Here is a 15394-nt window from a genome sequence, read left to right on the forward strand (position 1 = left end):
ATTGCAGATTCAAGGTCATCCTCAGCAACTTGGCGAGACCTTGTTTCAAAATAAAAAAATAAAAAGGGCTGGGGATGTAGCTCAAAGGTAAAATGCCCTTGGGTTCCATCCTCAGCACCACAATAAAATAAGTAAATTCTGAAACCATAAGAAGGCATTCATTAAGTATGCTCTGTGCCTTCTGCTTGTATACATGTATTGCTCGTTGTAAAACATTGCTCATTTTAGTAACCAGTCTCCAGTGGGTCGCAGTGGTCCTTCTCACTGGTAGTTCCTGCTTGTCTAGCTCAGATTTACTGATTGTTAGGAGCAGCTAATGCTGTTTTCTCCAAGCTAACTTACTGCAGGTGACTGAATCACAGACGGTTTCAGAGTCAGAGAAATTAGGCTCATCAAAGAAGTAGCTAGTTGTAGTCACCCATTGTTTATAACCCATCAAAACCTGCACATATTGTTATGATCGTCAACTTGTGACCTGTTGCTTTAACACATGAATAATGTCACATCCGCATGTTGACCCCTGAATGGTGAGTGATTATTTTGAAATGTCTTATACATCATAAGAACATTTCCAAACTATGCCCCTGCTAGGGAAACTCAGTGCAATTTGAACTCACTAATTGCATTAAGTAATCAGAAATTTTAAAAAATATTGTTTTAAAAATGATAAACATTGGAAAAAATAAGAAAAACAGAAAAAAGGAAGAAAAAGCACTCTTGTTCTCACAACCCAAAGACAATCTCAATGATACTTCAGTATATTTTCTTCAGTAGTTTTCTGAAAACTCTTTCCCTTTTACTGGAATGTCAAGCATACAGTCAGGTTGAAATGGTGAACATTCATATGCCCCACAGGGACACTGTACCAGTAACATCGTCCTCGGCAGTGTATTGACTTAATCACATTTCTATGTGTCTGTCTTTCCCTCCATCAATCTAGCTGTCCACATTGCTTTTTAAAATTCATTTCAAAATAAGTGCAGGGATTAGTATGCCTCTCCCTAAATCACTGAGCATCATATTATAAGAGTTCAATATTTGATAAAGTCTCTTCATTTGAAATAAAATTTATCTATTGAAAACTTATCTACTGAAATCCTAGGTGTACTGTTGCTGAGTTTTGACAAAAGCATCTACTCATATAACTCAAATCCTATCAGAATTTCATTGCTTATTTTTTATGTAACATTATAATGTAAGCATTTTTCTTACTATCAGTCTTCATACTTATAATTTAATAACAATATTTGTGATATTTTAAATTTAACTCTTTAGTTCATTTTGAGATTATTTTGGTGTTTTGATTTAAGCTGGAGGTTTAAATGGATTCTTTTCCTAAGTTTACTGTCCTGTTAACATTAATTATTTCCTTTCTCCTCCATTAACATGAGCTTCTTCCCTTGTCATTTGATCCACTGGTATGTTGCACTGGTTTTCCCAATGTGTATTAAGACACCATTACTGTGTCTTGATACTTTCCAAAAACTATCAAAAGCCACCTTAAGTGTTGGATTTGAATTCCTACATTAAACTCTGTGTGTGTGTGTGTGTGTGTGTGTGTGTGTGTGTGTGTTTCTGGGGATGGAACCCAGGGTCTACTTTGGTAGACAAGCCCTCTACCATTGAGCCATTGAGCTAACCTCTAGTCCCAATACAATGGCTTTGTTTTAGCCTCTGTGATAAAACTGGAGTCTAATCCCCAAATATCTTCTGGCCCAAACCTTCCTCTTTCGCATTTAGAACCAGGTTTTTCATTTGCAGACTGCCAGACCCAGCAATTGAGCAGTGTGTCTTTAGAAGCCCAGTTCTGGGTCCCAGGTTTGTATATAATTTCTTTGGAAAAGAAACTCTGTCCAAATGGTCTAGATTCCATCTGTATTGTGTTCCATTCTATGCTTTCCTAGTGCATGGATATTAACTAAGCTCATTCCAATTAAAATTGTCAATGTTAGTACCCTGCAACATTAGCCACTGGACGCCCGGACATGTGGGGGCTAAGCTACCAAACTAAGATAGAAGAAATAGTGGTCACAGTGTGGCAGTTACGGTAAAGAAATACATCCGTAACAAGTGTAGAGCAGAGGCAGGGGTGGACTGAGAAGTCTGGAGCTCCCTCTTGCTCTGCACGCAGAGTTCCTTGTCAAGAGTGGCTAGGTATTATGTTAAAGTGAGAATAGCCAAGCACAGACAGAAGGGACATATGTTCTCTCTAATATGCTCAAGCTAGGGAGTATTATGGGCTCCAGATAATGGAGTGTAAACCTCATCAAAGCCAGATAGGAAGGGTAGGGGTAGGGGAAGAAGGCTGAGGTTAATTAATGGAAAATCTACATTTGAATATATGTATACATGTAAATATAACATTGTTAACCTGGACACTCAGTATTGGGAGGGAGGGGAAAGGGGAAGCAGAGGGGGCACCAAGTACAGTATAAATATATGCCATTGTCAACATGATCCTCATTATGATGTGAGACTGTAGTGCACCAATTAAATAAATAAATAAATAAATAAGTAGCTATGAAAACCACCTGCCCTGCAAGGGGGGACAGGTCAAGGCTCAGAATACATTGCTTCATATTTCTCTGTTTCAGCTAACCATTGCCTTAACTTTTTTTTTTATTAGTTATGATTTAACATATCTTTCCTTTTTAACAGGAAATAAAGGAAAAAAAGAAATTCTGCAAGATATATATAGAAGACCTTGTGAAGGAAGCCACAGAAATCAATATGAAAAATGAAGCTTTGCAGAAACTTTGGCCACAGATGTTCATTGAGCTTGTTAGGGATGCAGTCATAGAAATCCGCAGTAAAAGTTCCTATATGAAGCTCTGCCTACAGCAGATAACTGACCAAAAATAGAAATGGCTTTTAGCTAGCTGATTTGAGCAGTTTTGCTTTTTAAAGGTTGAAAATATGTAGGTTAAACATGTTAACGGCAACAATATTATCCTATGAACTAGAAAGAGTACTATCAAGTGCTACTGCCTGCTGTTTTCATAGTTAAAGGCTAAGAGGGAAAGCAGGAGGAAGGGAGGATTTGTTTCCTATACGTGTTGACCAAATAACCTTTGGAAACGGAGCTGTATTTGGAGATGTCCTGGGTGTTAGGATGGCAAGCGTCTTTGGTTCTTGCTCTGACCAGAGAGCCCTGCTATAGCCCAAAGCATATAGTATTTGCTGATGGGTCAGCATGAGTTGCTTATACCTACTTTCAGCTGATAATTTTCATTTATTTGCCTTTATTTTATGTCATGATTTCAAAACCAAAAAGATGTTCTTTTTTTATGAGTGAATAATAAACTTAATACATTAGTTTAAAAAAGTTGGCCTTGTTAATGAAGTCAGTACTGTCATATTTATTTACACTCACGCTCCTCTTCCATAGGGTAGAGTCCCTGCTATTCACCTACTTGGGAGGGAGGCCATTCTTCAAGGGATGCTTCCTTGGACATCACAGGGAGCCTGGGAGTCAGTGTGGGCAGAGAATATGAAAATGAGTCAGTACTGGGATAGGAAGAAAATGCTTGACCTTAAGAGATATGGAGTGAATGTAAAATGCAGTAAAAAAAAAAAAATCAGTAAGTCCGCTTCCCTGAAAAGTGTCCCCTCCTGTTGAGTACTGTGGGGCTCTTTGTTTTGAATTAGTTATGATTTAATGCAGGTATGTATGTGTGCCCATACCACAAGAGTACTAAGGACACATGGGTAAAAGATTCTAAGTTTTAAAAGTTCATTTGAAGATCAAACAAGAAAGCATGTCATGAGCAGAGAGTGGGCCTCATTCTGGCTGGTGGGGAGGGTGGTCACAACCCATCACCATAGCTAGAGATGACATGACCCCATAAAAACACTCTTACAGGTTGTTAAATAGGAATTCTTTAATCACATTTTGCTTAGCAGCCATCAAGTCAACAAGACCCCCAGGATGTGGGAGAACAGAAAATAGAAGATACAAGACTGAAAAATCATGTGGAGGATTGGAAGGAAGCTCGGTATGCTGCTATTGAAATAAAAAAAAAAAAAACCCTCAAACCCATAAGACCTCTGTTACCCTTCTCCAGAAGGAGTGATCAGGGTTGGTAGGTTAGTATAATTTTCTGAACGTAGCTTTTTAAGTCACACTCTGCTGGATTAAGCTACCAACTTATTAAGTCATGACCCATCTGATCCTGTTTTCTCATAATAGTATCTGCCTCATGTGATTGATGTGAGGATCAAATGGGATGGTGTATGCAAAGTATTCCTCATAATGGCTCCAGTAAATGGAGCTGTAATTCTCATTTGGATACAGATGGAACCGTAGAGTTGGTGCCCCAGGATAAGAAGAGCTATTGGCATTGCTTGGTGATCTCCAGCCTCTCCAAATGGAAACATGGGCCATTTCTCATCTAGCTGGTAAATGATGATCTCTGCTGGGGCTTCTATCTTGTTTGGTACATAAATTAGATCTCATCTTGAAGGTTATGTTGAGAGGAGAACCGAGACTATACTGTTCATGGGTTTCTGTTAAGTAAGAAAGATATAAGAACCCATGTTGCTTTAGGAGTGCGGGAAACTATTACTTGCTCTGGGCTTTGCAGTTAAATGGCCAGGCAGTTTAATAAACAGTGTGTGTAGCTTCCTTCCTCTCCTCACTCCCCCCATCTCTGCTGCTAATGGGCTTGACCCATCTGGGAGCTTGAGGATCACACAGTCACAGCACTCAGTGAGCGGGCAGCAAGCCTGCCCCGCCACTGCTAGCTCCGCCCATACCTTCTGCTTCAGGCCTAGAAACAGAGTTCTGCCTTGTTCCTAAAACAGAGTTTTCTTCTCCTCAGCTTTGGTCTTTCCTTCCTTTGTACCTGAGTTCCTTCTTGCCTGCCCCCACTAACCCATACTGATTTCTACTTGAATCTTATTTTGTCTGGTGCCAAATTCCCAGTGGCTGTGTTCTCCCATCTAGTTCTATTCTCCAAACCCATTCTGCTTATCCTAGGTAAAGATAATCCCCAAATGAAAGTACCAGGATCCTGGACCTATTGGGTCTGGGATCAAAGGAGAGTCCTAGGTTGTGAGTATATGGTGACCTTACAAGTAGAAAGAGCAAGTTGCCCTTTCTACTTGGTATATCCAGGGTTTTCAGGGAAGAGGAGAGGTGCACATCTACAGTCAAGAGTAGGGTGTACTTAAGGACTGCGTTGTTTGCAAAATTAATTTCAAGCAGAAACAGAATATTATAGCTTCCTCAAGTGTAGAAACATCCAGTGCCTTCCATTTAGGTAGATATTGTACCCTCAATCAGGTAGCAATTGGTCAAGTGCTAGCTATGGGACTGGTTACTCAGTGTGTTGTTGGGTCTAAGTCTGAGGATGATGCCGACATTAGCTCCCCACTTCCCAAGTTTCCCTGTACTGAAGGCTTGGCACCTGAGCCAGTGCAGTCCTGCCAGGCTCTGATGTATTCCTGATTAACATATTCTCCTTGCCAAATAATAATAACCACCACAACAAAGGTTCATTAAGCAGTATCTTACATTATCATAAGCTCTTTATTAGACATCATCTCATTTAATTTTTTTAACACTAACATATGCATGCTAGTTGCCTGTATTTGAGCATTGGAAAACTGAGACTTAGGTTAAATAACTCATCCAGGGATCTTTTAGCCAATAAATAGTAGACAGGTCCTACATTTACTATTAGTTTTAAGGATCTGGCATTTGGGGAAAATGTTGATGGCCAGGTTTCCCAATCTGATTTCATGTTTTTCTGTTATGCTAAGGAATGGCAAATGAAAGGTGAGAATTTCTTAGCACATTGTACACCGCATTAAGGAACATTAATCACAGTGAAATTAATGTGAAATGTATTTGAACACACATACAATACTTTATATCTAAGATATATATGAAAAGTGTAAAAATATGAGCTAGATTTATATCAATAACATTAGAGAATCAACATAAAGAGGGGGCAAGAGCAAGAATCAAATTAGGGAGGACAGTTAGGTGAGTTTTGCCCTGAGATATGGTGACCCAGATCAAGGTGATAGCAACAGGGGTGTCAGGAAGCAGCTGGGTCTGGGGTGTACTTTAGAAGCAGAGCCAACAAGATGTACTGGTAGGTTGGATGTGGAAGGAAAGACAGGAGTCAATGTTAGTACCTAGGTTTTTATCTTGGAACTGAAAAGACCTAGCTGCCATCAGCTGAGATGGGAGCAAGCTGTACATGGAGTATCTTGTGAGAGGAAGATCAGGGATTCTCTCTTGTCTGTATTGCCTTAGATGATTTGTAAATATCTAAGTGCAGATGTTTAATGGGTGTGGATATAGTAGTTGAGAGTTGAGAAGTGTGAATTGGGCTAGAGTATAAAATTTGAAGTCATCAGCATTTAGAAATGCTTGTTATATTATCTTTTTAAAATTTTTTTATTGGTGTATTATATTTATATATATTATTGGGATGCAAGATGGTGGAGACATACATGAACACATCACCCAATTAGCCCTTACCCAGTTCCCACCCCATTCACTCCCCCTCCCTCCTTCTCATGTTTGGTTTAGTGGTTGACATTGATATGTTTGTTAAAGTACATCATGTACATTAGAGAATTTCCCTCTCCTCCCTCCCATCCTCTCAGTTAGGTTGTCTTATTTGCTTATCTATAAAATCTCCTTCTTCATCTAGAGTTCCTCCTATGACCCATTTTCTTTCTAGCTTCCACATATTAGAGAGAACACCCAATTTCTTAATTTTTGTGTCTGACTAATCTCACTTAGCATAATGTCCTTGAGTTCCATCCATTTCCCTGTAAATGATGTAACTGTGTTTTTCTTTATAGCTGAGTAAAATTCCATTGTGTACATATCCCATAGTTTTGTAATCCATTCATCTGTTGATGGGCATCTTGGCTGGGTCCATAGTTTGGCAATGGTGAATTGTGCAGCTATAAACATAGATACGTGTGCATTAGTTTGGTAGTTTGGTTTCCTTTCTTTTGTGTAGATACCCAGAAGTGGTATTGCTGAATCATATGGTAAGTTCATTCCCATTCTTCTAAGGATCTTCCATACTGTTTTCCAAAGTGGTTGCACCAATTTGCAATCCCACCAACAATGTATTAGAGTTCCCACTTCTCCACATCCTCACCAGCATTTGTTGTTGTTTGTGTTTTGAATGATTGCCATTCTAGTTGCAGTTAGGTGAAATCTCAGGGTAGTTTTGATCTGCATCTCTCTGATTGCTAATGATATTGAGAAATTTTTCATGCATTTATTGGCCATTTGAATTTCTTCCTTTATGAAGTGCCTATTTAGTTCACTTGCCCATTTTCTATTGGGTTATTTATTTTCTTAGTGCTGAGTTTCTTAAGTTCTCTGTATATTCTAGATATTAGTCCTCTATCAGAGGATAGTTGGCAAAAATTTCTCCCATTCTGTTGGGTCTCAGTTTAGGTTCTTGATAGTTTCTTTTGTTGTACAGAAGCTCTTCAGTTTAATGCAATCCCATATATTAATTCACCTTTTAGTTTGTTGTCCCTTTGGTGTCTTGTTGAGAAAGTTTTTATCTGTGACTATGTGTTACAGTTTTGGTAACACATAGGCACAGATAAAAGGAGCCTCAAGTTCTCTGGTTTAATTTCCAAATCTTTGATCCATCTTGAATTGACTCTTGTGCAGGGTGAGAAAGTGGGATTAATTTCCATTTTTCTGCATATGGTTAACCAGTTTTGAAAACACCATTTGTTGAACAGGCTATCTTTTCTCCAGTGTATGTTTTTGGCCCCTTAGTTAAAAATTAATTGGCTGTATGTGGATTTGTTTCTGAGTCTTCTGCTCCACTGGTTCACGTATCTGTTTTTGTGCCAGTACAATGCTGTTTTTATTACAATGGCTTTGTAGCATAAAGTTAGGTATTGTGATTCCACCTGCATGGTTTTTGTTGCTGAGAACTACTTTGGTTAGTCTGGTTTTTTTGTTGTTCCAAACAAATTTAAGGACTAATTTTTCTATGTCTATGAGGAAAGATATTGGTAATTTAATGAGTATTGCGTTGAATCTATAGATCACTTTTGGAAGATGGCCATTTTGATAACATTTATTCTGCCTATCCATGAACATAGAATATCTTTCCATCTTCTAAGGTCTTCTTTGATTTCTTTTTTCAATGTTTTATAATTTTCTTTGTAGAGCTCTTTCACCTCCTTGGTTAAGTTTATTCCTATTTAATTTTTTGTGGGAAATCCTGAGTGGAAGTGTTTTCTGGATTTCTTTTTCGGTGGATTTATGGTTGGCATACAGAAACGCTTCCAATTTTTTTAAATTGATTTTGTATCCGGACGCTTTACTGAATTTGTTGATAAGTGAGAATTTGAGTTCTTATTTTCCTATTTATACTCCTTGATTGTCTTTTCTTGCCTTATTGCTCTGGATAGAGTCTCAAGTACTATATTGAAAAGAAGTGGTGGTAATGGACATCCTTGATTTGTTCCTGTTTTTAGGGAAAATTCTCAAAGTTTTTCCCCATTTAATATGATGTTGGCTGTGGGCCTATTGTAGACTGCCTTTATGATATTGAAATATGTTCCTTCTATTCCAGTTCTCTGCAGTGTTTTTTGTATAAATGGATGTTAGATTTTGTCAAATGCCTTTTCAGCATCTATTGAAATGATCATGTGATTTTTGTCTTTGATTTTGTTTATATAATAAATTACATGGATTGATTTTCATATGTTGAACCAGCCTTGCATCCCTGGGATGAACCCTACCTGGTCATGTTGTATGATTTTCTTGATGTGGTTTTGAATATGTGTTGCTAGTATTTTGTTTAGCAGTTTTGTATCCAAGTTCAAAGATATAGGCCTATAGTTTTCCTTCCTTGAGCTTTCTTTATTTGGTTTTGGTATTAATGTGATATTGGCTTCACAGAATGTATTTGGGAGAGTCCCTTTTTTTTCTATTTCACAAAATAGAATGAGGAGTATCAGGATTAGCTCTTCTATAAAGGTCTTATAGAATTCATTTGGGAAATCATCTGGCCCTGTGCTTTTCTTTGATGGTAAGGTTTTATTGCTATTTCAATCTCTTTGATTGCTATTGGTTGGTTTAATTTTCCTATATCTTATTGACTCAGGCAGATTTTATTTATCTAGAATTTATCTACTCAGCATGTATCTACTCAGCAGACTGGGCCTCTGCAATCTCTCTTTGTGCAGAGTGCCACCACTATCTTTAGCCTATAAGCCTGGTTCTCTGAGTCTTTCTCAGTCTATGCAGATGGCGGATATCAATGGGGCTGGATCTAGTGTTAAGCACAGGTCACCCTCCACACTTTCCACAGATGTGGAGTCTCTGTCTCTCCCTGCCTCCATAGGTAGCAGATGCCTCTGAGACCAAAGTCAATGTAAGAGTCTCTGTTCTCCACAGGTAGGGCTGGGTTGGTCTGACTTCTCCCCATCCACCACAATTAGGTTGTCTGTGGTGATCCTGGAGATCCTACTAGCAGGGTCTAGTGTTAAGCGTAGTTTTCCCCCCACACTTTCCATTGATGCAGAGCCTGAATCTGTCAGAGCCTCTGCTATGTCCAACAGTAGACTCAACCCCCACCTTCTCCAGGTTGAACAGCAAAATCTCAGACCCAGAAAGTTTATTGTGGCTGTGTGAGTCCCTTGGGGTGCTGCCCTGGGAGTGGCTTCACTTATGCTATTGTTGAGTGCTGCTCTGAATCTCTGGAGGGCGTGGTAAACTCGGCTGCCACTGCTGCAAATTGTAGACTCCATCCCTACTTTCACTGAGTTGAACCTCAAAGTATCAGACCCAGGGAGTTTATCGTGGCCTCAGGAGTCCCTGGGAGCACCACGCTGGGCATTCTTCTGTGGAGACCATGGCTTCACTTGTGGTCTCGTTGATCACTGGTCTGGATCTCTGAAGGGTGTGATGAGATCGGCCACTGCTGCTGGCAGTTGTAGCAGAAGTTTGAGCAGGTGGAACTGATGGCTTACAATTTCAATGATCTGCAGCTGCTTACTTCAGGTCCTTGGCTGTTTCCCTGTTTGTTTCTGGAATCAAGTGCAGTGAAGCAAGATGGAGCCACTGTGACGCCCAGGGCCGCGAGGTGGGCGGGTTTCTTTTCTGGTGGTTTGCACTGCTCTGGATCTCTGGAGGGTGTGGTGAGCTCGGCGGCCACTGCCGGAAGTTGTAGTCAGTGTTTGCGCAGGAAGAACTGATGGTTTACAACTCTGATGAACTGCAGCTGCCCACTTCAGGTCTTGGTTGTTCTCCTGTTCATCTCTGGAGTCGGGTGCAGTGAGGTGAGATTGGCACCACTGTGGTGCCCGCAGCTGCAAGGCGGGCTGGTTTCTTTTCTGCTCTCTGATCAGTCTTCTAGCCTTTTTTCTCCTCCTTCTGCTTTGTACCTATAGTTTTATTGCTCTACTGATAGTATTTTCTGGCTTTGTAGAATGCTGTTTTTAAGGCAGTGGAGATCAGGTGTCAGCAGGACTGGTGTGTGCTGTTTCCCTTGGTCGCCATCTTCCCAGAAGTTGTTATATTATCTTTAAGAGACTAAATTGTCACTGGTTAAATGACAATGATAGTTCATGCACCTTTGCCTTTTAATTTTGATTATTACCTTTTAATTTTGAATTTTGATCTGGTTAAAAATCTTACTGTTTTTCATGATTTCTTTTATTGTAATTGAGCTTATTCAGAGTAGATCATAATTCACCTATGTGTCTCCATGTTCTGGTGCCATGCCTTTCAGTAACAGTTTGTTGATGGGCAAAAACATGTCCTGGTCATTTCTTCTTTGGGAAAATCTGGGATTTATTCTCCCAGATTAGCTAAAAATAAGGTATTCTTGAATGGAAAAAAAAAAGGAGAGAAAGGAAAAAGAAGGAAGAAAAGAAAGAGGGATGGAGGAGGAAGAGAGGGAGGGACCTTGGATAGTTAGTGAGGCAAAATGCAAAATAGAATAAAAGACTGCTCAGAAAAATATTAAGTTTAAACCTTGAAGAACAAAGATTAGTTTTCCTAACCTGCTTTTATGGGTCAGCTAGAAATGGAGTCGTATCATTGCCAAAAAAATCAGAGCCAAGTTTGAAATTTAATCACAGCAACTGTGGTCAGCCAGTATTGATAGAATATTTGTTTTCTTTGATCCTGAATTTCTTCTTATGTTTATGTTTTTCTGATTCATTGTATGTATCTTTTGTTGCAAGCTACCTCAAATTCTTTAGAGGTATTCAAACCTCTAAAGAATAAATGACTCTTAAAAGAATAACCTCGATCCTTGGGGAGTAAAATAGTTTGCAGTTTCTCTTCAGGAGACAATAAAACTATTTATCAATTCCTATACCAGTCCCTCTAAGCTTCAGCAGTCACAGGGTCAACTTCTTCTCTTGTTTATCTTGAAATATTTCAACATGCAGAAATGCATATAGAATAGTATCTCAAATAAATACTCTGCATCTACGACCAAGCATAACAGATCTTAATATTTTCCACATTTGCTTCAGATTTTTAAAATAACACATTACAAATAGAGATGGCGCCCCTGTGTACCCTCTTTTCCTCCCTAAAGGTAACCACTATACTGAATTTCGTGCTTATTATTCATTCATGTTTTCATACTGTTCCCGTTCTGCATAAATGCATAGGGAGTTTATTTAATTTAGTTCTTATACTTTCCAAATTTATATGAATGGTATCATACAGTGTGTCTTCTGCATTTCCCTCTCTGTATTATGTTTCAGAGGATTATTAACCTCATCGATGGCTGTAGTCCTTCACTTCATTGCTATTCAATATTCACTTGTATGACCAGTGCCCAGTCCATGCATCTGTTTTCCTGTTGGTGGACACTGGGAAATTTCTAGATTAAAATGAGCTCAGATGCTGCCACCTTGAATATGCCTGCTCGCATGCGTGTTTAAAGGGTGCACAATGAGCAGTAGAAGAGTTGGGCCACATGCACGTGTCCGACTGCATTCAACATTGTAAAACTGCTCTCTAAAGTGGTCTGTGGCCAGATGTGGTGGTACACGCCTGTAATCCCAGTACTTGGGAGGCTGGAAAGGGGCTTGAAGGTTCACGGCCAGCTTAGCGAGGCCCTCCACAACTTAGTGAGGCCCTGTTTCAAAATAAAAAATAGGGCTGGGGTTTGGCTCAGAGGTAGAATACCCTGGATTCAGTCCCCAGTACAAGAAAGGAAAGAAGGAAGAAAGGAAAAGAGGGAGGAAGGGAAGAAGGAAGGGAGCACGTGCCAAATTTTCCCACAAGAAAAAATACAAGTTCCAGTTGTTCCACATACTCATAACTAGAACTTTCATTTTTTGCAGTCTCATATATGAAAGTAAATGTGTGTGTGCATGTGTGTGTGTGTGTGTGTGTGTGTGTGTGTGTGTGTTTGGTGGCTTTTGTGCAGAGAACCATTATTTAAGGGCTTCTTATGGTGACATTATTCACATACAGTGCAATGCACTTAAGTGTATAATGTAATGAATTTTGACAACATAATCAACATCCTAGTATAGGTATAAAACATTGCAATCACTTCAGAAAAGCCCTTTTAGTCAATGTCTGCCTCTCCCCTATAACCAACTATTATTCTACTTTTCTTTATTACTCTTTCTTTTCTAGAGCTTCCTATAAGTCCCCAGTATAAACTTTTTTAGGGGCTTCTTTTACCCACTTAATATTATTTAGCATCACCTATATTTTTGCATCAATAATTCATTATTTTATTGCTTATTTGTTCATCCATATAATTGGTTGTTCCTAACATGGGGCCTTTAAGAATAAAGGCATTTTTATACAAATTCTTTCATGCAGTGGAATTGCTGGGTCAAATAGAATTGTAAGTTTAACTTTATAAGGAACTGCCATACATTTTTTCAAAGTGGTTTTACAATTTTACACTCCCTCCAGGATTGTAGAGAGAGTTCTAATAGCTTCATTTTATTGGCCAATATTTGTTGTTGTAAGCTTTACAAAAATATTTTTAACTATTCTCCAGTGGCTTTTTCAGTCATCTCACTGTTACCTCAATTTTCCCCCTATTTTCTAATTATGTTGATCACATTCTTTGAGCTTTGCGATTATTTCTATCTTTTATTGTGAAAAATTTCAAATCTGTTGCATATTTTTTAAAAACTTGAGTTGTCCCTTTTTTTTTTTTTTTTTTTTTTTTTTTTTTTTTTTTTTGAGGTACTGGGAATGGAACCCAGGGCCATTCTACCTCTGAGCTACACCCCCAGCTCTATTTTTTATTATTTATTTTGAAACAGGATCTCACTAAGTTGCAAAGAAGGCCTCACTAAGTAGCTGAGGCTGGCCTCAAACCTTCAATCCTCCTGTCTCAGCCTCCCAAGTGCATGCGCCACCACGCCCAGCCTGAGTTGTCACTTTATTATTGATTCATGTGAGGTTTTTTTGTTTTGTTTTGTTTTGTTTTGTTTTGTTAGTGGTACTGGGGTTCCTGGAAGCCTGTCTACCTCTGGGCTACACTCCCAGACCTATTTTATTTTTATTTGGAAACAGGGTCTCCTAAGCCAGCATGACTGGCTTCAAACCTGCACGATCCTCCTGTCTTTGCCTCCCAAGCACGAGGATTACAAGCGTGCGCCACCACACCCGGCCTCATGTGAGTTTTTTATATAATCGAGATACAATAATTTTATTTTTAATTAAAATCCACGTTTTGTGTGTGACAAGTGATTTTTAGGATTTTTCTAAAATAGTTTTCCGGCCCCAAATTTTCAAAGATATTCTCCTCTAAAAGATTTATTTTTTATAGCTATTACACTAAAATTATGATCCTTCTTGAATTAATTCTGTGAATGGTATGAGGTAGATTCAAACTTCATTTTCTTTTTCCTATTGAAATCCAGTAGTTTCAGTACAATTTGATGCAAATAATTTTTCTCCATTGAATTACCTTGGCTTTTTTAAAATCATTTGGTATACACACACACACACACACACACACACACACACACGGGTTTTTCTAGACTTCCTATTGTGTTGCTTTTTCTGGTTTTATACAAATACTACACTGATTTGATTACAGTAGCACTATGTAAGTTATGAAACTGGATAATATAACTCTTCAATTTTGTTCTTATAAAAATCATTTTAGGCAGTCTGTCTCTGCATTTTCATATAAATTCTAATTTATTTTATACTTTTACTGATGCACTGTGGTCTGATGACATACATACCCACAGCACTTTGTGAGCTTCCCCTCAACCTCTCTGTTCCCCTGTTCCCCACACAGGGTATGGAGATTGGCACTGGTGTTCTCACCTATGCATACAATGTCCATGGAAGCGGCTCCTTCATTAATCCTCTCTCTCCTAACCCCCCTCCCTAGACCACCTCCCTGGCGCCACTGGAGTTTCTCCTCCATTATCTGAAGTCTCTCTGGTATCCTGATTCTGCCCTAACTTCTACATATGAGAGAAAATACATGACTCTTCACTTTCTATGACTGGCTATTGTCACTTACAAAATGTTCTCCAGGGCCATCCATTTTTCCTGAAAATGACATTATTTTTTTTTCTCTATTGCTGAATAGAATTCCATTATGTGTATATCCCATAATTTTGTAATTCATTCATCTATTGATGGACACCTAGGTTTGTTCCATAATTTGGCTATTGTGAAGTGTGCTTCTGTAAATATGGGTATGTATGCATTGCCATAATATTCTGATTCCAGTCTCTTTAGATAGATACCTAGGAGTGATAATGCTAGTGAATCCATTCCCAGTTTTCTGGTGAATCTCCAAGCTGATCTCCCTAATGGCTGTACTAATTTGCAAATATAGCTATTACTTTGTTTAGAGCATTTACATCTATGTTTATCAAGGATATTAGTCTGTAATTTAATTTTCTTGAAGGATCTTTATTTGGTTTCGGTATTAAGGTGCTACTGGCTGCATAGAAGGAGTATGGAAGAATTTCATCTCTATTTCATGAAATAATTTTTGAAGGATTAACTTAGTTCTTTTATAAAGGTTTTGTAAGATTCAGCTGGGAATCCATCTGGACCTGGACTTTTCTTTGATGGAAGGCTTTTCATTGCTGTTTCTATCTCTCTGCTTGCTATTGGACAGTTTAGGTTTTCTATCTCCTCTTGATTCCATTTAGGTAGGTTGTATGTATTTAGGAATTTGGTGATTTGATTTCTTCTGTTTTCTAGATTTATTGGAGTATGAGTTTTCCAAGTAGTTTCTGATGATCCTCTGGATTTCCTTGCTGTCAGCGTGATGTCTCCTTTTTTAATGTGTGTGTGTGTGTGTGTGTGTGTGTGTGTGTGTGTGTGTGTGTTATTGGGGATCGAGCCAAGGGCATTTGAAATCCAAGTTACACCCCCATTCCTATTTTACTTTTATTTTGAAACAGGGTCTCACTA

The 15394-nt window shown here is 38.7% G+C and overlaps 1 protein-coding gene across 6 annotated transcripts in view; it reads left to right on the top strand.

The window, feature by feature from the left end:
* LRRC49 (leucine rich repeat containing 49) overlaps positions 1 to 2862 on the top strand; it is a gene marked incomplete at both ends in the record, with an annotated part of 138208 nt that extends 135346 nt beyond the window's left edge. For all 6 annotated transcript variants that reach the window (XM_080690797.1, XM_080690794.1, XM_080690796.1 and 3 more), the window contains one exon: positions 2659 to 2862. In XM_080690797.1, coding sequence (XP_080546923.1) covers positions 2659 to 2862 — 204 coding nt within the window. The remainder of the gene's footprint in view (positions 1 to 2658) is intronic.
* Between the last annotated feature and the right edge of the window lie 12532 nt (positions 2863 to 15394).

The sequence above is a fragment of the Muscardinus avellanarius genome (genome assembly GCF_963383645.1).
Source record: "Muscardinus avellanarius genome assembly, chromosome: 3".
Lineage (NCBI taxonomy): Eukaryota > Metazoa > Chordata > Mammalia > Rodentia > Gliridae > Muscardinus > Muscardinus avellanarius.